At 41.0% G+C, this 25,478-nt stretch overlaps 1 protein-coding gene across 2 annotated transcripts in view; it reads left to right on the top strand.

Annotated features, from left to right (window-relative positions):
- The first annotated feature begins 5,953 nt into the window (after window positions 1–5,953).
- Window positions 5,954–25,478, top strand: part of ralgps2 (Ral GEF with PH domain and SH3 binding motif 2) — a 42,480-nt gene continuing 22,955 nt past the window's right edge. Inside the window, exons 1-8 of one of the 2 annotated variants that reach the window (XM_061078495.1) lie at window positions 5,954–6,017; window positions 8,156–8,284; window positions 8,554–8,661; window positions 9,002–9,052; window positions 17,204–17,287; window positions 21,022–21,111; window positions 21,212–21,304; window positions 22,354–22,480. In XM_061078495.1, coding sequence (XP_060934478.1) covers window positions 8,225–8,284; window positions 8,554–8,661; window positions 9,002–9,052; window positions 17,204–17,287; window positions 21,022–21,111; window positions 21,212–21,304; window positions 22,354–22,480 — 613 coding nt within the window. In that variant the 5' untranslated portion in view covers window positions 5,954–6,017; window positions 8,156–8,224. Of the gene's footprint in view, window positions 6,018–8,155; window positions 8,285–8,553; window positions 8,662–9,001; window positions 9,053–17,203; window positions 17,288–21,021; window positions 21,112–21,211; window positions 21,305–22,353; window positions 22,481–25,478 lie in introns of those variants that run through there. The other variant, XM_061078494.1, reaches the window with a different exon arrangement.

Here is a 25,478-nt window from a genome sequence, read left to right as displayed (position 1 = left end):
CTCATCATTGATTTATTAGTTCGGTCACAACAAAAAGGTTATACAAACCTAACTCCTGCAGCTTACACTGGACCAACCAAACCAACACTAATGGATGAGTACTTCTGAGAGATTTTAGACTTGAAAACCCTTACTAACGCTATAAATAACCCATAATGCTCTCTAAAAGAATAATTCTAGTTTTACCCAAAGTTGGGGGAAATGACGATTGTCATATATCTTTGTATACTATGTCTTTAGTTAAGGCCAATGCAGTATCTATTGCATTGGACATGGTGGTCACAACTCGTAGTTACACTTGTTGTCATCCTCTCTTCTCCACTTCCACTGGTCCAAACTCTCATTGAGCCGCCACCTTCAGAAGGATCAGAGCAAAACAGGCATGATGCGTGATGGTGTGAAAGGCCTGTTAGCAATGTTCCCTCTTCAGCAACACACACACATACACACAGACACATCATTGTCCCTCCCCAGGCCGTGCCACCCTGCTCTGCTTGAATAGCTAACCTGCTGAGTGAAAGCAGTATATCGAACTGTGACATGCAGCCACATGCTGTGTAAGTATGTGTATGTGCAGGTTATTGGAGGGCGTGGGTGATCAGCCTGGCCTCTCTTAGCTTTAGATCAATAGTGTTCTCTTGACTGGAGCACAGGGAAAGTGAGAAATTAAATCTAGCCTTCGCTGTCATAGCATCACTAAACACCACTAACTAGCTCTGGTGATTAACAGGCTTCATAAACCATAAAATAAAATCTAGATTCAATTCAGAAACTAGGGCTCCGAGCAGCACAATGCACACCCTCAAGTGCAGACCAAACGGTGAAAGTTGTATGTGAGTCTAATTTAAATTTTAAACGAGATTTACTTCCTATTGCTTCTAGGTGGTGCTATCACTGTATACAGACTAATAGATCTGTTCAGGTCAGAAACACTCTTGTATCTCTTCAGATCGTATAAATCTCACCTTGGAAACATCTAAAGCATCAAAGTAATCTATTACCAGTGAGAGTTTCCCGATACAACAACCTCGTGCTTTGATAATTTGTTATCAAACTTGACGCAACACCACGGTCACAGCGTGTGGCAAAAATCAAAGTAATTTTATTCATAATGCTCCTTGAGACATTTTTGTGCGTCTGGTCATCATTCACGTGTGTATTTAATTTTGTGAAGATCGGTGAAAGCGAAGTAAGGTACTGCATTCGGGGGGCTATTTAGCCATTTTGCCACGCCCATTTCAAATTACTCCAGAATAATACAGAGACCATGGATTTAATTGTTGTAAGTAAAGCATCTATATCCAAGTTTCTCTTATTTTGACACTGAGACTTACTATGGTAATTAAATAGTTAACATGTAATTTTCCTAAAAGATATATAGTTTGACTTTGCAGACCTATAGATCCTAACAGTGTGGATGCTCTGAGTCTGTTTGTGTTAGTGTTCTAAAGAGAAGAAGAAGAGGGCACAGCCTAATGGGCTGTCACATCCCTCACTGCTCAGCTCAACACACTGACCCACTTTGGCTCCCTGACTTTGGTGCATTCTGCAGCACGGTTTTGAAATTCCTCTTGCCCTGCTGTTGCTGCAAGGCAAAGCAAAGGGCATGTGTTACACAGTGCAAGCATTGTACAGTGACAAAGAGGAGGTACTTTTTTTATCATAAAGCACAGCGGACCAATAGAGGAAATGGGTTCTCCCCGTACTCCTTTTTCTTTAAAGGTTTGTGCAGAGAAAAGGCCACGACTCTGTGCTGTTTTTATGAATACGGCCTATGAATCTTGCTGTTTGCATGAGACTGATATTTGTGGACTTCTCACACACATTTTGAGCAGATTGAGAAGCGATGCTTTCGCGGCTGCTAGGTGTCAAAGACAGCTGCAGGCCCGGACTGGCAGAGCTGTCAAAGCTGTTGAAGTCACACAACGCCATGTAAATGCTGGACGCTACAGAAATTTCCCATTTGATCCCTTTTTCAGTTTCACAGTGCGTGATGAGGTGTATTCTTGTCGGCCGAGAGGTCGCCGTGTTGTTGTAGAAGTTGATCATGAAGGAAAAGGACCGCGGACCCAGTACTTACAAGTATAATGATGTTTATTACACAACAGCAGTACAGGTCAAGACATGCTCCGGAACTTGGAGAAATCACACAGGCCAAAATGGTGAAATCTGAAGTCTCCCTGCAGGGTAAGAAGTTTTATAGGTGGGAGGTGGAACCCCAAGATTAGAGATAACATGACGTCATACAACAGGGTCCTTCATTGTACAGGTCAAGAAGTATTCTAAGGGGGAGAGAGCTAACGAATAACACCTGGAATAGTGTTCAAAGAGAGTTTAAGACGCTTAAGCTTTTAAGATGTCATCATGTTTTATAACCATGTTCAAAAGAGTTATTAGCTGAAATATACCACAGTGACTTTCTGTAAACAGAAATAACAAATTTCCCCTCCATCTCACACACACACATGATGTTTGCTGTCATTGTTGTATGGCCTGGCTCAGGTTAAACCCTTTGGAAAACAAATGCATGCAGACAATGAATGACACAGTAATTCCTATGTTAAATAGACAGAATTGAAAAATAACACAAACACTTGTTTTTCTTCAGATCGTTTCAATATTTCGCCTTTGCAACAGCTAAAGGCCAGCGCATGGTTCTGCGTTTTCAGAGACACGCATGCGCAAGAGCCCCTTGCGTGCTGTACCCAATTTTTGTAACTATACGACAAAGTTATGCAAGCCTCACGCGGCCCGCAAGGCTGTGATTGGCCTGCTAGCGACATCCTTTCCTCACATATCCGGTTTCATGCCCCATAATATCGACAGAAACCAAGGAAGATTTAGAAGAAAAAATATGGACCAAATAGAAGAGCGTTTGGCAGAAGAGATCTGAAAGTATGACCACTTGTATAACCCGTCATTGACGGAATACAAGGACGCGCATATAGCCTGCAATTCCTGGAAGGAGATCTCGGCTAACGTCGGTTTGCAGGTCGACGAGTGTACAAAGCTGGAGGAAGATATGGGACAAATTTGTCCGCCAGAAAAATAGGGACGGGAATCGGCAGGGACCTCCCGATACGATACTATCACGATACTTAGGTGGTGATACGATATGTATTGCGATTCTGTGGGTATTGCGATTCTGTAAGTATTGCGATTCGATATTACGATTTCCTGGGATTTCTTTTGGTTATTTTTTTTTTTTTTAAATACTGGACCATGGAAAAATCTTCAATCATACCTTCAAATACAACACAGTCAAATTCACTTAGAGCTTTACAAGTTTTATTTCAAATATTAACATTAACTTAATGACTGCCGGGCAGCCAATAGAGAAAATAAATAAAAATGTGCCCTATTATTGTATAGCCCCTGTCAACTGCACACAAACTGACAGATTAAGAAATGTAAGCCATCTAGGCTACTTTTAAACAATAAATAAAAGGTAAATTAAATAGAATGAATAAAAGTTTACTTAAAACATCAACTTTGAAATAAACAAAAAGTAGGCTATTGTTGTTTGCATGAAGGCGATACAAAGCTAGTGCTTGGGTATGTTTAGATTCTTGTGCAAAAACAAGAGCTGGTCAACATGCTCTGGGGTGATGTTGCTCCCCCCATATATCCCCCCCGTATAAACCAATAAATATGTTTAAAAAAAAAAAAAAAACTGAATCGATTTCCCCCCCATCCCTACAGAAAAAGGTGATGTAAATAAAGAACAAAGAAGGCGTCTCTAAGGTCGTCTAAGACAAAAAACGTTACTCCACCTAGTGTTCTAGTGGCGGTGAATTGCTTTGCAACACGCGCAACCCTTGGAGAACCATAAATTAAAACGAGTCCATCGACACAACTGGGTGAAAAGCCGCAGCCGCACTTGCAGAACCATGCGCCGGCCTTTAGACATCAAAGGAATCTATGACCACTGACATTATACAGAAACAACAACCTCATGCTTTGATGCTGTGTACTCAAATGCACTTTTATTGTTTACCTGACAGAGATGACCATTTTGTCTATTAATCCAGACAGACATTCACATAAAATCTTAAGCTGCAGTGAAAAGAGGTTGAGGTGATGAGAAACAGGACAGGAGATGAGCAGCGAGAGGAGGATAGAGGACATGCAAAATGAAGGTGCAGGAGACCTGTTTTCAGTTCCACTAGAAACAAGAATGTAAGGGTCATTGCACGATGTGGAATGTGTTGTCACATGCACAAATATGCTGTCATGTGAATGACGACACACGGAAACACTTGCTAGTATGCATTTTGCCCTTCAGCAACGAGGCCAATTAGGCTGGCAGTGGCTTTGTGTTTGAACTGCAGCATGTGAATGTCAAAGCAGCCTGGAAACACAAAGGGGGGGGGGGAAGAGGCAGCCGATTCAGAGAGGCCTAATTCAACAGCACCTGCTAGGCTGCGGAATGAGTCACATTTGGCTTAACAACAACACATCCTCTTCTACAACATGACACATTCCACTTTGCTGTCAATCATCCTCTGCTTCTTCCTCTAATCCATCATCTCCTCTTAAGTTATGTCCCAGTGAGCATTCCTAGCATTTACAAATACATGATATTCTTCAGGTAAACATTCCCTGGCTTGAACCTCAGGAAGTAAAGCATGATGCCAACACAACACATTTCAGTTCATCTTATACACTGCTCACTGTATAGGAAGATCAACTCTTTCTGGGACAATGACCGACTATAGATGTTAGCATAGTCTCTTAAGTTTGTGTAGGAAGACATGCTATTCCTTTTCTTATAATACAAAAGTACTCAGTGGCTCAGCTTGTACCTTGAACCAGTTTGTTCTCAGCAGGCTGTTATGAAACTGAACCCATTCTCCAGGGTGGTGTTCTCTTGATCTAATGTGATCTTTGAAAGAATGTACAGGCTTCTGTCAGCAAAGGTTTAAAGTTAACTTCGACTAGAGGAAATCTTAATCTGCTGTTTGTTCTGCTGCTGAGCTTTGTACCTCTATCCAGTGATAACAACTTTGAGGGGATGAGAAGATCTTAGCTGCTGCCTATCGGCAAAAGACCAACCACTGTCTGTCAGCATGCAACATTTGTCCATAGTCTGTCTCAGTCTGACACACAGGCTTCATTCTTTAGAGTGGTGAGACACCTACTGGTGGTTATTAGTCATGCAGTCATGTTCAAAGGTTGGCTGCAAACTATCTGGAGCATATTGGAATAGTGTCTGTCAAATATTAAGTCACTCATGCTTCTTACAAACCAACTGTATAATGAGAATAAGGATGTACCGGTGTGTTTTTTTTCTAATTCAGATACCAATCTTTACCCATCCAGTATCTTTATGTTTCAAATTTTGGAAATCATTTCTATGTAACATTTCATTGTCAGATGTCAGCAGCTGTGAATAAATTGATGAAAATAATCGAGGGAAACACTGAAAATGATCCCAGCAATGATAACGAAATGGGCTCTGTAATGTCATGGCTTACACCCGATCTGCTCAGATGGATACCTGTTGAAACATTCGTACACATTATATTTTTTTGGAATGATTACTGCATTTCTTGATTTAGGTGAACAATTAATACCAATGATTGTGTGATATTGAGTTGTATAATATAATAAATGGCATTTATTGTGTATAATTATCTGAAAGGAAGTTTTAGTAGGCATTTGCATCATATGCCAATGTTACTCCTGTCAAAGTTCCTCTCTCACTTTTTTCTGAGGTAACTGTTACTAAAACTGATGGTTCAGAGGATGCAGAGGAGTCCATCATCATTCGTTACTATAGCAGGTTGTTCAAATCAGCATCTGGACTTTTCTGGCAGTGCTTGTTGCTGATGGGTGTGTGGGTTTTCCTCATGTTCAGAAGATTCATGCGCCCTTCCTCTCTCTTTCTCTTTGTTCTTTCACACAGAGAGCAGGAGCAGGTCTCACAGAAAGAAAGGACTTGATAAACAAAGACGGTGATACAGAACAACGGGCAGACCTCACTCCCATCACTATGCCCATTTAACACACGACTGGTAAGTGTACCACATTCTTTGTAAGGACAGCTTGTTTTTCACAATGTTTTGACAGCACTGTCTCTGTGCCTGCATGGTCGTAGGCCACCTCTGTTTTAACTAGATCCAGCCCGATGTAGATTTTTTGGCGGACGATACAGCCATTAGGAAGTTTACAATACTGGCAAATGTAAACACAACAATTTGAAATGCCAATGATTCCTTAGATTTCGTCATCAAACCCTAATGACAAAGAAATGTATTTTGTTCTTAATATTTTAAACTTCAAACTTGTATTTAAAATAACTTAATAAAAAGTAAACACAAATACAACCAAATATGTTGAACTTGAATTAAGAAAATAAACTGTCTCATTAAACATAAATGCTCATCTTTTTTACTTTGTTTGTTCTGTAAAACAAAAGTTTTGATAATAAACGCTGATACAGATTTGTCTCTGAAAGGCTTAAATCTGCGAATTTTCAGCCAACCAATAATCCGGTCAGGCGCAAATTTTAACTGCATTGATTGATTGCAGGAGCAGAGATGACTGTACATTGTTTCAGGTGTTTGACACATTGCACTGAGAGGCAAACTAGTAAACATTCAAACCGTGCAACCCTATTGACTGTGGTTATAAAGTTTAGTAGTAGATCATATGTTGAGTCATAGATGTTTTTTAAAGTGATTATTTTGGAATAAAGACATAATCCCTGTATTAATGTTGGACACTTCATGTATTATGTTAGCGTATGTCTAATTTTAAAAGACCCTGACTGGGCTGTGTGGTAACTTTGAGTTATACTTTATATAAATGTCCTGGGACAAGACCGACACTAGTATTAGACCAGGAAGTAAGGTCATTGCAGATGTATGATTTTATAATCAGCAGACAGACTTGGACTTGTAAACACAGACTAGCTACTGCTTCCTGTGCAGTTATACACTGCTGTCAAACAATATGAAGAAGGTTGACATGATGTAGCGCTGTTTGTTCTGGCTGAGCTGACTGCAATGTGAAAGGAAGCAGCTAATGGTATTTGAAGCAAAGGTGGTTGCCTGAGCCTTGAGCCGACCAAGATGATAGGAAGAAACATACTCATGCACGCACGCTTGCAGGCCCGTATGGGCACACAGAGGCCTGCATTGTCAAAAGAGATGCCTCAGCTAGAAAAGTTACAAAAAATGTTGGATCATCCGACTCGGCCATTTCCATTCTCGCATACAGCCGCCCCCTGGCAAATTTCAGGATTTAAGTGCATGTCTGAATGTAGCTTGTTAATAATCATTTGGTGTGTCTCTGTCTACATGCGTTTGAAAAAAGATGTTGAAAGTGCAGATGCTGAATCTATTTATTCATCATTTGATTCACCAAAGCAAAAGGGACAATTTTGAGTCATTTCGGTCATTAAGATTTGAAGAAGTCTTTATGTAGCTTGTGTAGTGTATTTGTCATTCACATTTGTACGTATATATGTTTCTCTAAGGAGCGATGCTCCTGCTCGCACTGCAAGTACTGTCAATGACACATTGTAGTATGGCATGAATCCTTAGTATTAACAAACCAACTTAAAAAAACACTAAAATATTTTTTCAAACCAACTCCAAGTTACAGCAGCAATTTTATGTTTTTGTAAAAAAAAACAGTTATCCATTAAAACTCAGTGAAAGTACCTGGAGAGCTTCAGGATTACATACTCTGCTCTGTTGACGAGAGAACTTTTCAAAAACGCTTTTGGTCTAGAGAGTCATTGAGTGGCAGTAGGTCATACTGTAGTGCTGTGTAAGCTGTTTAAGGTTGTGGCTCTAGCAGCCAGCTGGCCCTCTCCAAACCCCTTTCACGTAAGATCTCTTCTTAACACACAGCCTAAGCTCCTTCTGTCTTGTCTGGTCTTATGTGTAGTAAGTGAGAGGCTGTGAAAGTGTGTCCATATGAAATGCACATGCCTGCTGGGACGATTCAATAAAACATTGACTGAGGGTTAATTTAGTTAAATATTCAAGTCAGGAACCCATACTGACAAAGTGAGTTCTCAACAGAAGAGGGTGCTGCTGCATCAAGTTGTGAGTGATGAGTCTCTTATGTTGGCAGCTGAGGAAATAATGGTCAAGATGTGGTGCTAAATGTACCAACTGACTGTGTGTGTTTTATTCCAAAGGGCCGGCTGGACTTTGCTGCATTTGAGGATGATGAGTGGTCTCCTGCACTAGAGCTAGATGGTGTGGGAATGATGGACCTCCCTAATGGCCAGTCAAGCATCAACACCAACGCTGCAATAGTCTCTGAGGTGAGGCCGCACCCACTCGCCATGCTTCCATTCAAGGTGTTGAAAAAAAGCAGGACGAACGCACAAGAAGTGTCCAGCTCTAGTATTTTATGATTATGAGGCGACAGGATGTAGTTACGTGTAAGATGTTTATTTTGACTAGAATATTTAGTCCCTGCAGTTTTCTTTGATTTGCTGCTCTTTTCCACATCATATTAGTTTTTAACCATGCAGCTTCCATCATTCCACACACCGTTGCATTATAATGTTTGTGTTTTTACTTCCATCAGAGGAGCAGTAGCTCGGAATCTCTCAGTGATAAGGTCTCTTCAGAGCTGAAGAAGAGTTTTGATGCTGTTGTGTTCGATGTGTTGAAGGTCACTCCTGAAGAATATGCAGTAAGTGAACTCTACTTCATCTCTTAAAACTGATGTTCCACCTTGTTTGACCACAAGGGGGCACCCTTGATCATTGTCACGAAGCTGGTAAAAGGTGCTGTCAGTAAGTGTCATGCCAGTAATGGGCTGTGCACATCCTGTTGTAGAATGACGTGGCACACAAGAGGATGTGGTGGTATTTGTATTGGTGGTAACTGTTTTATTGTTGATCTTAGATTTGACAATTAATGATTTGTCCAAATCCTAATAATGTAGGTATTACATTGATGTATGGGATTTGGGCAAATGCTAATTTAACCATTGTAGCCAACTATAAAAGTGCTTGTTTCATCTCTTCCAGGGCCAGATTACACTCATGGATGCTCCTGTGTTCAAGGCCATCCAGCCGGAGGTGAGCTGAGATCAAATCAAAAAGTTGTTGTAATTGTTTTTAATGTTTATAATCAGTCCCCCTTATCTAAAAAAGTATTAAAAAAAAGATGTTCCTCTATCCTTTGGCTGTCTTTCCCTCTGTCCCTTTCTTTTCTGTTTTTCATCCTTGCATCCTTACCATGCCGTTGTAAACTCAGCAGCAGGTGCAATCAGCGCTCCAATGCACAGCCACATAGTACACTTACTATCTTAGTATCTGTCATACTCAGTCTTGCCCACCCTGCATGTTGCCTCAGTGAGGGAGGCTAATGCTTTTTCTCGTCTGGATTGTCAGACCCTTTCGGTTAGCTGACATGGATAATCTGTGTTTAATGTTGGCCACTGTGGCCTTATGAAAGCAGGAGAGAGACCACAGCCCAGCTTACTGTGGCCCAGTCTGAATCCTGGCTTTGCACATGTGCAACACTTGGCGCTTCTCAGCGAACTCCACGCACACGCACTCCTCTGGCATGACGTCATTCCCAGACCTGCAGTTTGTTTTAATTTAAAAAACAATATCATAGTTAAGCTTGGCCTGTCTGATCCTGCAAGTAGTTTGTTGTGTTTGTTGTGTCTGAGTAATGGGAAAAATCAAACATTGCTTAAAGCCCGTCAGCTGTGTTCCAAGCAACATTGTTTTACTGGCAGCAAAAAACAAAAAAAACAGACTATTGAGTATTAAGAAATATATTATTCCTTGATTGTAGGGATTTCATTATCATGATTAATATTATCATTATTACTATTATTACATTGTTAACCATGACTTATTTTAAAAACTACTGCGACATAACTCAGCTACAGAATAGGTTGATGTTAGCTAGCGTTGGTGTTAATATACCAATTCAGCGATTGATGAGTGACCAGCTGAAACAGAAAAGCTGGGCACAAACATATGGGAACATATGATAAGTGATTTTAGAGCAGCCTGTCTATTGGGTTACATTTGCAGTGTATTATCAAAAAAGCTGAGAAGCATACAGCAGCACATTCTACAAAGGGAAAGGAAGAGTATTATCATGCCTGCACTTTTGTATATAGTATTTATATCATATTTAAAAATGTTGATTTATGTTTGCCAACTGGACACTAAACTTGAAACAACCCCAGAAGTTACTGTAGCTGTGTAGCTCAGATGGCCACATCCACTACTATCCACATGTACCACAGTGCCCATAATAGGGCTGATGTCAGGCTGCTGTATTACAAAACACCCTCAATAACAGTCACGTTTTGGGTATAAACATAATGAGAAGATCTCTAGTAGCTGTAAACTTTGAATTACTTCCAACATAATTGGTGATTTTTATTTGTATCCCATGGCCAATCTGATCTTAGAGAAGAGTGGACGTTCTTAGATGAGCAGACTGGCGGGCCAGTGACTTTAACTGGCCCCCGGCCATTGGTTGTGGACTCTAAGTAGCTTCTGTCTTTGGAGTACTGCTGTTTCTTCACTTAGAGGGAAGTCATTGATATCGTCTGGACTCCAGCCCCATCGTCTTAACTGCAACGGGCTAAGATCACACAGACGTTCATAAAGGTTTTCATAAATGCTTTGTTTGACTGACTGACCGACTAAGTGGGATTTACAAGTCTAATGTGTCCCTGTATTTCAGTCCAATGTAGCAATTTGGAAAATAATGGCTCAGGGTAAAGATGTAAGTATCAGGTGGGTGTGGATGTGGTTTCACATGCTGCAGTGTCCCATGTAGAGCGACTATACGTGGGATTGAAGAACAATGCTGGGAAAAGAGAGCAAGAGAGGTTATTTGGGAAGGACTTTTGTTCTCTCACTGACCTGATTGAGGGGGAGAGCTGACAAGGAGAGGAAGGTTGCAGTGTGGAGGGAGAGTAGGGAGCAGAGTGTACAGTGTACACACTGTGACCTGGCAGCATCAGAGTGCACTCGAGGGGCTTTTCCTACTTTCACCGTGCTTTTGTCTCACAACACTGGCTACGAAGAAAACTACATAGCTATGACTGAGCTGAACTCGGCTCGAGTTTCCAGTGCTGTCAGTCTCACAGACACATGATGGTAAAATCAGGTGTTTGTGTGTGTTGGTGCACGCCTGCTGTTTCACTCTGTCCACTGTCTGAAAAGGAAAATATTAAATAACTTGGTTAAAACCTTGAGATGTGCAATAGTGTTTTTACTGACATGCAGCCATGTCTGCCCTTTAAGCACCCTTTAACTGCTGTATTACTCTGAAATCTATAAGTGGAGGTTACTGATAAAATTGGAAACTATTTTAGATCAAGACAGGACATTTTCTGGGTCAAATTGGTTCACAACAGTAGAAAAATGTCTGGAACATTCAGACGAGTGGTGGCGCCTGTGTAGAGCATGCAGGAGGCAGAACATATAAATGTGGCTGCAAAAATCACAAGTTTTTGTCTCCAACATATCGAGATCAGCGCTTATCATCAAAGCCCTCTCTATTTTTCAGCTTAGTGTCCTTTGCTTACTAGAAACAGCATCACTCGCTCACTTTGCTCCTTTCCAGCCCTTTTCTTGATGTATTCTCACTTGCGCTCACTCAGACTTTCTATGGCAATTTTAACGGGGGGGAGCTGGCAGGAAAAGTTTTCAAAAATGTTCAGAGAAACTGACTCAGATGTTTGAGTTCTCATATACAGGTCATTGTATGTCTGAAAGCAGCAATAATGTGTTAGGGTTCTCATTTGTTCAGCTAGAGCAGTCATCCACCATCTATTGGATTTGATATCTATATTGCACCTTTTGCCTGACATGTTCAGATGTTCTTCAGTATTTAGATGTTTTTGCATTATGACAAACGATAAACAAATTAAATTTTCCACCACATCACTCTGAAGTGCTCCTGGTCTATTCTTATCTAATTTATAACCATTTTTACTTGAGACTTGCAGCATAGTTACTATAGGAAAACCATACTTGCCCTTTAAACTCATGGCTTCTTACTGCAAATGCCGACCTCTGCGTGACTTACACGTCTTGCTCCATTTCTGTTTTTCGCTGGTCCTCCAAGGCTGCTGTAATTTCCATAATAACTCTTCTGACTGCTTGTAGTATTTGAAATGACCATAAACTAGCTTTGCCTTGGCCTGTTGTCCGTTTTTAAGATTTTATTTTTCTTCTCTCCATAAACGCATCATAACTGTTTTCATAATATGAACGAATGTGAGTTTGAGTGAGTGTGTTAGAAAGCGACAGAGTCCAGACATTAATTTGCATGCTTGTGTTGTTCATTATTTTACATGTGTATATGACGCTTAAACAGACATTCTGCCACGAGTTGGCAAAATAGTCCCAGACAATTAACTCAAGCCGTCCAGCACTGCCAAGGCGCAGATGTATGGACAGGAGCCTGAAAGGTCTAGCCGAAGCCTCTGGACGAGGAAGAACGGATAACTGTCAGTCACAAAAGCAATAAAAGATAACATGAGAACTGTGGATGGTGTCGCCCACAAACGGTGTGAGAAAATGGTGTTACGGGTCTGGCAAACCCTTGGGCCAGGAAGTATGGTTCACGTTCACTATCCTCTTTTCTTCCAAACTGTGGAAATTTATATAAAGTAATGGATTATAACTGGAGAAGCCAGTATTTCTAAACAACCCTTTAATATTCGAAAGAGTTTAACAGAGGCAGGTTTTAAAGCTCAGAGCTGGAAACCTGCCATTTTGACACAGCAGACTCCAGAGACAAACACACAGTATAAACACATACGGTTTTAATAGCACGTAAGTGAGAGCACTCTGCATGCACGAGGACTGGTGTATATTTCCTTCCCGATATGGATCCTCGTCAGTCAAATTCAAGTGTCTTGTCTGTAGAGTAAAGAAGATGGTGAAGAATATGAAAAGGCATAGTCAGAGTCCTGTGTTATGTTTGGAGTGCAGGCATAATTGATGGGAGCAGCAGAAGTTTTTTTTGAATGTTAAAATAATCTATAGTTGCAGAGCAATCTACAACCATCAGCTAAATCCATGATGTGTTCCTTGGCTGTGGGTTTGCAAAGTGAAGTGCCATTAAAATGACAAGCTGGATCATAGAAAGATGGAGGGTAAACAGTGCTAGGGACATGTAGCTAAATCTTTTTCTCATCTAAATTTACGATGCAGTGATTCCTCATGGTTTCTATCAGTGATGGGTTCCGTTTTTCAAGAGCGAGCTGGCTTGAATAGTTCACTTTAATATGGACAATCATGTGATGAGAGACATAGAGAGATAATACGTGTCAGGGAAAAAGGGCAAGTGAGTGTGAACTGTGATGAAATGGAAGACGTGGGACATTTTCTTCATTCATCTCTTTTTTCCAGTCCCAGTGGGCCATTTCTAATTTCATAATCAGACACGCAGATGGATGTTTATGAAATAGAGACTGAAAGAAAAGTGATGAGAGACTGAGTGATGTAAAGGGAATCGAAGAGGAGAGAGGTTTGCATTTGTTTGAACACACAGTCATGGCAACAGCCAAGTAAGAAATTTTGTGGCTTTGGCAGGTTTTGCTTCAGCTCTCAGGGAATAGCTATCAGATTGCATTTTACGTACCGCCGAGAAGTATGTCAGTTCCTCACGTCTGAGCACCCGGTCTAAAAATCCACTGAACAGACAGAGGAATCCCACCTACACTCCAGCCTTTCAGCACGGTGATCAGTAGACATTAATCGTGGGGAAAGATGGAGAAAATAAAATGTTGATAGTGAAGACAGAAAAACCACAATAACAAGTTTCCCCCAATGTTGGCCAGACTTTTTAATCCAGTTTCAAAAAAAGTTGCCAGAGGTATACTCTCTGGAGTTGTGGATCACTGCAGCCAAACTAATTATTTTGTTTTAGTCTTTTAGCATAAAACATAATCTGTATTGTAATCTCGTGCAATTGCGCTATTAAATCTTCATATAGAAACCCCACCTATAGTCAATTTCAGAATCTTATGCAGTACATGTATGAAAGGAGTTCCTGGAAAAGTCATCATTTTCATGGTGTGCACAGAGAAGTAATGGAGCCTGCTGCTGACTTATTGGAAGTCTCTGCCAGCTCTGTAGTTTAGTGATGTCTGACTGAGGCAACAATGCTTTTCGTGACCCTTCTTATTTCATAATGTCTTTCCATGATGTTTATATTTTTATATTTTAGTAGTTTTCGTGTTCAGTTATTTTGGTTTTACTAGAACTAAGAGAAGGCAGACTAGTGTCATAACCTGGCACCCGGTTGAGGGTTCCTGTGTCTCACTACAAGGTGAAGTGCAGAACAGAACTCGACTTTCCATCCCTTCCTGACATTCCCAGTAAATTTATCTCCACAATTGCTCCTCTTCTTGTGGCAAACCTTCATTTTCAGCCTCACTTCCTCTCCTCCTCGTTTTTCCATTATACTCTTCATCTTTATCAGTCCTTCCTGCCTTGGCCTGTGGCCCCTCTTTAATATTCTCCGAGACCCCAACACTTGAGTTTTCCATTTACAAAGTTCCCAAAACAAAAGCAATTGCTGCGGTATCTCACATGAGGTCATCGCAATTTGTGGCTGGGCTTCAGCTGGTTGTTGTATTCAGCCTGTACCTCTGTTTACTTGATTCTTCTTACAGTGCATTTGTCAGAGTTCAGTCTGCACTCGGGTTTAAACAAACACAGCATTAGCTGGAGAGATAATGAGATGGAGTGGTCGTTTGCAGGTTTGTTTTAGAGTTCTCTATGTTTATGTACAGTTTTAGTATGGTTGATGTTTCAGTGAGAATCTGACCTCTGTTTATGTCTTTGGCTGGATTCATAAGAGCGCACGAGTAAATTGTAACAAGACGTGACGTCAGCTTTCCTCGACAGCCCTCACGTTAACTCTATAGACTGACTAGATTTAGCAAGCGTATAGCAACCCCATAGGACTGTGCTTTAATGAAAAATTCTGCTTAGCCAGACCAGCATGTGGAAATGACAGGCTGTCTGTGGTTTGGCATAAGCACTCGCTAATTTTTTTTTATTGGAGCGTTACTGTAGCACGTAAAACCCTCTTCTTACCAGAGCTGCCTCGATAATGCCGCCGTTTTTAAATGTCTGACAGTGAGATGAGACAATGAAGACAAAAGGAAATCAACTTCTAATTGTTTCTGGAGATGCTGTGGATTAGTTTCCTTCTACAAAACAACTGTCACTACACAACTTCAGAACAATAACAACTTCAACTTTTGTTGTGCCTAGGTAGATAAATGGATGGATGGTTAAATCAGAAGACAGGTCTAGGTGGTCCAGTGTTGAATAGTCGGAGACAGTTGTTGAAATGTTGTGGTTCTTGTTGAGCGAGGGAGGCATTAGAGCAACTCTGTGTTTCCTTTTGGGTGGACCGCCTACCTGGGTGGTCAGGTGATGGTTGGAGCTGCGAGACACACAAACACACAGCTCTTAATAGCTGTGGAACGTTTTTGTTTAAGAATCATCACCAAAGTTGTGTGAAAGTTGGAGAAAATAATGATTGACATGACGGCAGTGCGGAGGGCAGTGCTTATTTTAAAAGGACAAATTTTAAATAAACGACGCATTCTCCCTCGGTGAGACTTGCTCGAGTCTCCTTCACACTGGGCTTGATACATCCTGTGACAGGGACAACGTGCTCTTACTCCGAGGAGGCTCCACACAGGCCTGTCTGCCTCATGGGAAGATGCTGTTGGGTCTTTTACAACGTTCACAGTGTTTTCTTTAATGGTCTTAACACTATCCTTTCATTTTCCCTCCAGTGTTTCCCCCCTTTTACTTTTATTCTCACCCTTTGCAACAGAGGCCCAGAGGCTTCAACACACCCACGCATTAACGTCTGCTTTTAACATCTGCATTTGATATGCTGCCTCTTTAACCCTACCGGCTGCCACTAACGACTCAGAGACTCACCCTTGAGTGAGCGTGACTTATCTGTGCTAGTAGACGTCTTGATGGGGTCCAAAGTTGTGAGCCGTTTGGTGGAGGTTGCTGTTTCCAGACAGTCAGGCTGTCTCACAGGGGGGGCCATGTGGAGGAGCCGCAGCCTGATTCCACTCTTCATATCGTAGCCCAAGTCGGCCGGTTGAGTTGGCAGGGATTAAGAGGAGATCTTGCGCAACATCTTTCCGACTGTTACGTCAGTGTCCCTGGCCTGTGGACAGCCTGCAGGGCCAAAGGAGGGTCTGGGTTCCCCTCTCAGTGTCTGTGTGGTCTTCTGTCTCGGAGTCTTTACTTCATTGCTATGAACATGGCCGAGGCCAAGCTGATTCCAGCCTGGTACTGACTGACTGTTTGTGTGTTGCTGGAATTTTTTTCTGTTCAATTTCCAGAGTTGCTGCCTTCACTTTAATAAAGTGAAATTACTTTTTGAAATGAAAAGTAATTTCAATAGTAAATCAATAAATTTCAATTTCAGTAACTTCACCATTATTTTCAAGTTTTTATTGATGTAAACTGAATCAAAGATCTATTAATTACTCTGCTTTGAATCATTGTAAACTGATTAGCCTCAGCTGTTAAAATATATTTAATCCCTGTTAAATTGAAGGTTATTGTTTTCTCTTGTTTTTATGTGGCATTGCTTCCTTTTACATGAAGCTGTGAGAAATGTAGGTTATATCAGCCCTGTGCTGATGGGACGTGTTTTGGTAAACTGCAGTAAAGCTTTCTCGTGGTGGAGTTTGACTTTTCTCTCTCACATTAAGGTGGTGACTCAGATTTACTGGCATGACTAATGACGATTTGTCATTTGTTTATTTAATTAGTTTGGCCTGTGCTTTTCCAGACCACAGCAGTTCAACATGTACCTTTTTAAAAAAGATGAATCACTTCCTCAATGAATAAATGAACCAATGATAAAACTTTCAGATTTTTTATTTTAATTATTGTATCATTTTTTCTGGACAGATTTAAGAAACACTCTTTTGGCTAGAATCAGTTTAGTGGTAATTGGTAGAGACCACAAAACAGAAATTTCTCTTGTATCGGTTTGTTGTTCCAAATCTTTGACTGGATGCTGTCCTCAGCCTCTCTCTCCCTCTTTCTCGTCATCTATGTTTTCTCTCTTATCACATCCTGCCTTCTGCCTCTTCTTCACCTCCCACTGAGTGACTAACTGAAAATGATTCTGTGTACCTTTGCATATTTCTAACGTCCCTGATTGTTTTTATGCATGTTTTTCAGGAGCTGTCGAGCTGTGGCTGGAACAAGAAGGAGAAACACAGCTCTGCTCCAAATGCCGTGGCCTTCACTCGCAGGTTCAACCAGGTGAGACCTACAGGCAGTCTGCAATTCAGTGCAGCACTGAAGTCCCATGAGAGGGAGCGAAAACCATTCCTCTTGTAGTGTTAAAGATTTATAAGCTTTAGCCATCGAATGGAGAGGTTACAACTCCTCTTTCATCTTTCTTCTCTCATCCTCCAAGTACCAAATCATCCCTCTCCCAGAGGTTGTTGTTTTTCATGCTCTTGTCATGGCAGCACTAAATAAACGCCACATCTCCTCCCTGCTAGTCATATACCTCTTAAGTATTCTCCAAGTGAAAGAGCAGTGAAGTGAGGCAGGATACTTTGTCCTAAGCTGGATTTTGGATCGGACCTGCATCAAGTTATTTATGTGATTTTGTGTGTTTTTGAAGCGTGTGCATTACATTTTTACGTATATAATGTATTCAGGAGTGTGAATGGCATGCTCCCTCTGCACCCTGTGAAATCATCAACAGGAAGTTGTGGGTAATGATGTAAGCAGTTCCCTTTAATCTCCTTCCAGTGTTTTTGCCAGAGTCATCCAGTAAAGACCCACTTTACTGCCCTCCTGTATAAATATGAGATGATCTAACAAGAATGTGTTGCTGTGGAAACTCCATGTGTAGCAGATCCCAAACGGTGATTCAAGATGTTAGCTGCACATACTTCATCTGCTGCAAGCCAAGGGAAATTAGCTTTTTGAATAATAGGACTTGAACTGGTTGAGCAGAGATTCCCTTAGCATGAGGAGAAGCCATATTCCTCTTCTTTCAGATGCTCTTTGTTGGTTTCAGGATCCAGTTGAGCAAAAGATTGCTACACTGTTCATTTGGCAGCAAGGAGTGAATAATTCTGAATAGTACTGTGCATTGGTCGTATAATGCATATGAGCAGTGCAGGATTTTGATGCAGCGAGCAACTTGCGTAGTAGTAAAACAAATATGATTTTATCTAGAAATCATAAGAGTAATAAAGAAGTTTGCAATGATGACATGAGCAACTTATTTCAGCTCATTGACCATTCATTCTAAACACATTGATTCTGTGGCACATTAATTCACTTTCTTCTGTTGAACAGCCAATGGTATATCAGACCCACCACCCCCTCAGGTCTGTCAGCCAGCTATCATCCTCGTGTTTGTCCAGATCTTCAACTCCACCTCATCCCTTCCTCCCCTTGGGACATTTAATGGGTTGATCCACAACGATAAACTGGCTGGATCTGCCTTCTTCTGTCTATTTATGTTTATTGAAGTGCTGGGGACTCTCAGGTGGCCTAAATACGCTTGTGAGCACAGCCCCAAAGACATGACTTACTTGGGACAAAATATGGCATCCATACAGACATGCCCCTGTCTCTTGGCCTCCCCTCCCTCTGCCCTGCCTCAGTTGCACATTACACACTTCTGTATGTGGAGCACTGTCACCAGGAGTGATCTTATCGCTGTGCAGACACAGACACATGTTCTACGATGAGCCCCTAAGGTGCAGTATATTTAGTCAGGACTGACCTGAGATATTAAGATAAAACACTGAAGAAACTGAATGTGAGCAGCATGTCTCCGCTCCCAGACTGGAATCACATTTTACAGTAAATGGAAACTGCAGTCAACTGTACACTGGAGATCGGAGGTAGATTTCAAGATTCAACGTTAACTTATTGTCCCAGAGTGGGACATTTGTCTTTGGCTCTTCCCCTTTGCTGCTATAATAAAAAAAAAATGTGTCATACAGAAAATACACAAAGGTGTTGATAAGTAGTATATCAAGATACTAAAACTACCTAAAAAGGTAAGAATACAAACACATTACACATAAAAACATAAAAAAAATTTGCATAAAATTTCCTTTCTATAGAATTTGCTGGCCCTATTAATACTAATGATAACAATAAAAATAAAAAAATTGTAACCTATTTAATCTGCTTCGAGGGTATCTGAACCTCTTACTTCCAAGATTTTAATGGTTTTTATATTCAGGTCTCTCTCTTTCGAAGAAAACTATGCAAATTCCAGTGGAAGCCAATGGAAATAGCATCTGTGAGTCTTCTATTCCCGCCCTCATCTTCTCTCTAGACCTCTCCACGTGAAATGGTGAAATTTAATGTTTGGCTTTAATAACATGGCTCTGTTTTATGGGGATACACTCACAACCATAGCAGATTAAATTTAGTTTGATCTGTGAATCGTGTGTTTATAAGAGAAGAGAGGGAGTGAGTTAGTGGCTGGATGAATTTATCTCTTCACTCCACTTCTCACTTCTTCCCTGAAACAAATCTTCTTGGCTATTACCAGCTGTTTGACTTATATATGTAGCACCCACTAAAGTCTAACAGCAGAGAAAATAGGGAAGCAAATAGGAGAAATAATTCAGACACTGAAAAAGGTGAAAGAAGAAAATCAGAGAGCGTCAGTCTTCCTGTCATATTAGAATCAGTAATTCCTTTACATCAATAACGATTGGTTACACATATTGAGCACCAGATAGTGTGACTCGTATTCTTTTTAGGTATTTATCAGTCCTTTTTTTTGCATGTTTATGTTTCTCGTCTGTCTGTGAACAGATGTTGTCAAGATGATACCATCACAATTGAATAATCACAAAACTGAATTCTCACACTGAACCTCTTGTTGCCCCTGACGACTGTGCCAACGGTCAACGTATGGTGGGTGATAGGAAAAAAATTGCTATTTATAAAATCAGTGTATGAATGTGCATGTGACTGGATGGATGCAAATTGTACTGTAAAGAGCTTTGAGTGGTTGATAAGACTGGAAAAATACAATATAAATAAAGCTCCATTAATAACTATTGATATTTAGTCAAGTTGGCAAAGGACCCGTCTGTCTGGACCACCAGGAGAGATCCCATGGCATCGGTGGGCTGTCCTGTCTCTTTATCAACCCCCTCTGTGTTCCTGTCATGCACATGAGAGCGAGCTACTTGCAAACATCCTGTAATCAACCATCACTGACCCGAATAAAGTCGTTGAGGATACATCAAGAACTGGATGGAAGAGCTGGTGTTTGGTTATTTATATATATATTTATATAACAATGGAAATTAGAATATTCACAACCAAGCACCATTATATACATATGTTATTTATTAATTCATTTAAGTAATGATGACTCTCCTTGTCATCTCCTGCCACAAATAGAAGGTGATTTTGTGGGAACACAATGTGCAGACAGACAGCTGTGGGCTCAGAGCCCTGTGGCATTGAAGCTAACTTCCCCTCACATCACCTCCTCTCTTCCCTCGCTCTCCTCCCTTTTCCTCTTTCCATTCTTGCTCTCCCCAGAGCTTAAACACTGATTGATGCTCTGACTTGTCCGTGTGTGTATGTATAATCAGAACTTTGGCTTACCAACGTTCTCCCTTGAGAGACAAATTTCCGAAATCGCTCTCGGTCTGGCCAAATACTCTGAACACACACACATACACACACTGTCCTCCTTTTTTCACAGTTTACATATTAGGAGTTATAGTGTGTCTGTTGTGTAATAAGTTTGGATTTTCCTGCAAAGCTCTTGTTTTACCTCAAGGGCTAATTTCTAATCGACTCTAATGGAGCGTTCCTGTTAGCAATCTGCCCAGTGCTCTCCTGCTCCGAATTTGACTAGTTTCGGAGTTGTGATGAGAGCCTGCAGACGCGTTCTGCTTAATCAGTTCTGCCATAAACTGCATCTGTTTTTGGCGAGTGTGTGAGAGTCACATGGTGTCATCATCTCTTTGCGTGTGTATTTTTTCTAGACAAGTTTTTGGGTGGTAAGAGAGATCCTCCACGCTCAGACGCTGAAGATCAGAGCAGAAGTGCTGAGTCTTTACATTCGCACTGCCAAGGTACACAAGTCTTCGCATCAATATGACTTTATTGTTCTAAACTTCTGAATGTTTGCAGAGTAAACTTAACTTTTATGCTCTGTGCTTCAACTTCCCATAGAAACTGTGTGACATTAACAACCTTCATGCGGTCATGGCTGTGGTGTCGGCGTTACAAAGTGCTCCCATCTTCAGGCTTACCAAAACATGGGCGGTGAGTATGTTTACATAACTCAAAAAGCAAGTCTGAATTATTAGTGGAGTGCTGTTGATACAAAGGGGTGTCGCATAAATCTGTACGATAACAGTATGCAGGACATTCAGAAAGCATATAATTCTCTTAATCATGAGAATTTAATAAGCAGATCCATCACTGGGAAATGTATATGTCTTTGAATGGTTTAGTTTTTTTTAGGTGAAATACCGGACACCACGCAGATTTATTAACTGATCGTGCGAGTGTTCAAATGACAGGGACATTTTAATCACATTATTCAGTTGTTAATCTTATTAAAGTTTATTTATTATAGCAACTTTTACAGAGCAAAGAAACAGCGTACAGAAATGATGTACGTGTTAATTTGTTTGTAGAGCAGGGAAGTGAGATACAATCACAAGTATCCATGTGGAGACGCATTCTAGATTCCATGTTTGAAACGACAAACTTACCTGAACTGGACAGTGCTTCCATGTTCCAAACGTGAACTAGCTGTCACACACAGAAAGTTGCGGCCTAGTTTATCAGAGATGCGATCTGTTAAGTCAAATAACTTGATTAACTTGAGTTTCAGAAGCTTGCTCCCTCCGAGAAAACTTCTTAACATTCTTGTATTGGTTTTATTCTTTACAACGTGACTGCTTTTTATTCTGACACTGAAAAGTAAATGACTTCAACTACGTTTCCAACAGCTAAGGATTGACTGCAGCTTAAGTCTCAGAACTTTGAAGAAAGGAAGTGTTAATGTGTAGCTGGATGACAGTTTGTCACCAGACTTCTGATTAACCAGTCGCCAACACTGTTTTTGCCAGTTCTGTCGGGTTCTCAAGCTTTTTGTATTTAGAACTTAATCTTTTCCTGGAGTGTATCCAATTTCACCCCTCGCTCTGAAAGAATTGACTTGAATGGATTAGATTTTATGAGAGAACCTCTTTTCTTTCCTACTTCTCCTTAACTCCTGCAGTAGGAAACCCATTATAACTGTCTATTTAGGTCTCATGTTATCTTTCCCTTTCCTCCCCCTTCTCTCTCCTTCTTTACTTCAGTTACTGAGTCGTAAGGACAAGGCAACGTTTGATCGACTCGACTACCTGATGTCCAAAGAAGACAACTACAAACGTCTGAGAGACTACATAAGCAGCCAGAGCATGGTCTCGTGTATGCCATACCTAGGTAACACACACAAACAGACATGCACACACACAGACATCCACATGGTTTGATCTCTGAACGAGGCACTGATGTTGCTGACGGTCAGATTCCTATCTTTATGGACCATTTACAGGCCAGAGGTTAATCTAAGGACAGGCGTCTGGGTTTAAGAAATAAACAGCCTCTGCCTGTGTGTCTGGCATGAAACAGAGCATGAGAATAATGCTGGACAGATTATCACGAATCTTGCTGCAAGGATGTGGTATGAGTCAGGGAAGAACCCATTCAATATTTGGTGATGATCCATATCAGGGACCAGATCCAGGAATGATTTTTCTATATCTTGAATATATTGAGACACATTTTTCAACATTTTCCTTGATTTCTCAGGGAATAATTCATGGATCTTGATGAAAAACATCAGGCATGTTTTTGGGTCTGATATTTATGAGTTTGCATAATTTGGTGCACATCCCAATAAAAGAAAAAATCCAGATCTCGTGAATTCAGATGTGGTTTCATTAGGGGTCAGTTGGGCCTTGGCAGAGGTATGAACTCTACTGTGTGCCATTTTAGTTCTGCTCTGTTTCTCAGATAATGTTGAATAAACGCATGAATCAGTGAGGGAAAACTGAAAAGAACAATAATAAATGTCTTCCCCCCCCCCCTTAAGTATTTATGCCCCTTCTCTCTTTGGCTCCATGGCATGACATCATGCAGGAAACCCGTATGCGTTGTGCAGTGAAATTGCTCATGTCCACATGTGTGGTTTTATTGCTGTACTGTTTGTTCTCTTTTTTTGACTTGATGACGACTTTGATCTTTACTGCCATGTTTTTTTGTTTCTCTAACAATCAGAGTGGTATCATAGCTACTGCTGCAAACTTAACCACTGGAGCATGGAGTAACAAACACAGACACAAGCATAAACACAGAGAGCTGGAAAGTCTGTTTGTCGTTTCAGAAACTTTTAACCAGCCCATTGTGCTCCGTCATGGAAGTCTGGACATAATGACCGACCGGGAAACGAATGCAAAGCTAATGCTGTGTAACAGCACATGTTTGCTAGCTTAACTATCTCTTTTTTGCGTATGTAAATAAGACCATAGGTTGGATTTTTATTGGGTGGAGTCTTTTTGTTTTTTAAGTGTTGGTGTGAGTTTTGTTACAGTCAGATGAGTGTGCATGTGTGATGTGTGACCAGCTGGCTGCCCTCAGAGTTGGACTGAGCCAAGTTGGCACACAGAATGGAAATCGCCACTCTCCTGTTCTCAGACATTCCCCTCTATCATAAATCCACCAGTCCCTTCAGAGAGTGTGTGAGTGAGAGAGCGGGTGGGAATGAACAAAAGCCGCAGTGCTGGTTCCTAGCATCGCGTGTGTGCGTCCGTCTGTGTGTGTTGCCTCTTGAGTACCTTTTCTAGTGTAAATACTGACCTTGTGAGGACTTTTTTTCCTCATGGGACCTAAGCTCAGTCCTAGTGGGTCAAAACATCATTCATGAAATCCTGGTTAAAGCTGGGGATAAGGGTTTGGTTAGGCTGTCCACAATGAATGGAAGTTAATTCAGTGCCCTAATAAAGATAGCTGTGTGTATGTGTAATGGTTAATTTGGGTTGGGTGGATTTCTCTTAGTGTATAAGTATCTGTCCACATCAGAGAGCTGACATTACCATGTGTTTTTCTTTGTGATAAATACGCCAAAGGTAAGTTAACTTTCACAATGTCTCTGTGTACATGTGACTCTTATGTGGCGTGCCGTCATGTTTCTGTCTGCTGTGTATACCTGTGGGAGTGACACTTACCTCTGGTGATAAGGCTAAAAAAAAGAACCTTGTGTCTGCTTTTCAGTCACTTAGCCTTGGTTTTTGCACAGTGATACGTTTGTGCATGCATGCGTCTGAAGTGAACTCTGACCTCTTATTCGACTCAGCAGAAACAGACCCCTCCTGTCTGTGTTCACCACAGGGCCTGCCTGTTAAAAGCGCAGATGAACTTGTCCCTGTTCTCTAGCTAATCATGCAAAGGACAAAGAGCCCATAGAAATGTATCACTCCGCTGTGACAAAAAACGCACACTTTGAAAACTCTTTATCCTTTCACCTTGTCTGTGCTGGCCACATAGCATAAGCAGAATAACAACAGTAGTCCTCTATCTGTGTGCACCGAGTTGGCACCGGTTTCAACCATACTTCTATGTTCTAATTTTAGGAACTGAGTGAAAGTGTTTTGAAGCTAAGACGATCTCGATCTCAGAAATGGTTTGATGCAGCCTCTCAATCTGACACTGTAATTGTGTTTCGGGAGAGGGTTTCTGAAACTGTCCAGCTGCAAATACTGGCCCCTTAACAGTTTTAAAGTACCTTAATTGCTTGCATGAGCCGTGTCACAGTGAGCCAAACTACAAAACGAGTCTCCTATTGTTTTCAAAACATTAACATTTATCTGTCCCTCTCACCTAATTTATTATCTTTGCTTCACCGCTGTACGTCAGCACTCCTCTTTCATCTCCTAGTTGTAAACAATGCTACGTTAAACAGATAAGAGAAAGAACAGCTGAAACATGTCCTACATAGACAGGGGGGTTACTTATTGACCTCTCTGAATGGGGCTTTACTGATAAAATACTTGTATAATATTTTTGACAGTCTCACTTTATCTCAGTCTGCATCTGCAACAGCTGTGGCCACAGACATTATTTTTTTACGCTGTGCGTCTATCCTGTGGTCATAATATCTCTAGAGGAGTTTTTCAAATGTTCCCTCAGACTCAAAGATGACATGAGTAGATTTTGGTGGTCAAAGGTCATGATCACTGTGACCTTGCCCACATGCCTTACCCGGTGTTGCCGTACATCTCAGAAAACACTGGAGCATATTTTCAAAAAGACATCTGGAAAAAGTGAATAGCTTTTTTCCGTGCAGTGAATGTTCCCCAGCTATCTTGTGTCTCTTTATTGTCTCTGCGTTTCGTCTGTAAATTCTTCTATACCAGCATCATTTGATATCCTCACTGTTGTA

This window comes from Limanda limanda, chromosome 9, assembly GCF_963576545.1.
Source record: "Limanda limanda chromosome 9, fLimLim1.1, whole genome shotgun sequence".
Taxonomy (NCBI): domain Eukaryota; kingdom Metazoa; phylum Chordata; class Actinopteri; order Pleuronectiformes; family Pleuronectidae; genus Limanda; species Limanda limanda.
Note: the sequence above shows the minus strand (reverse complement) of the source record. Positions and strands in the feature narration are given on the sequence as shown.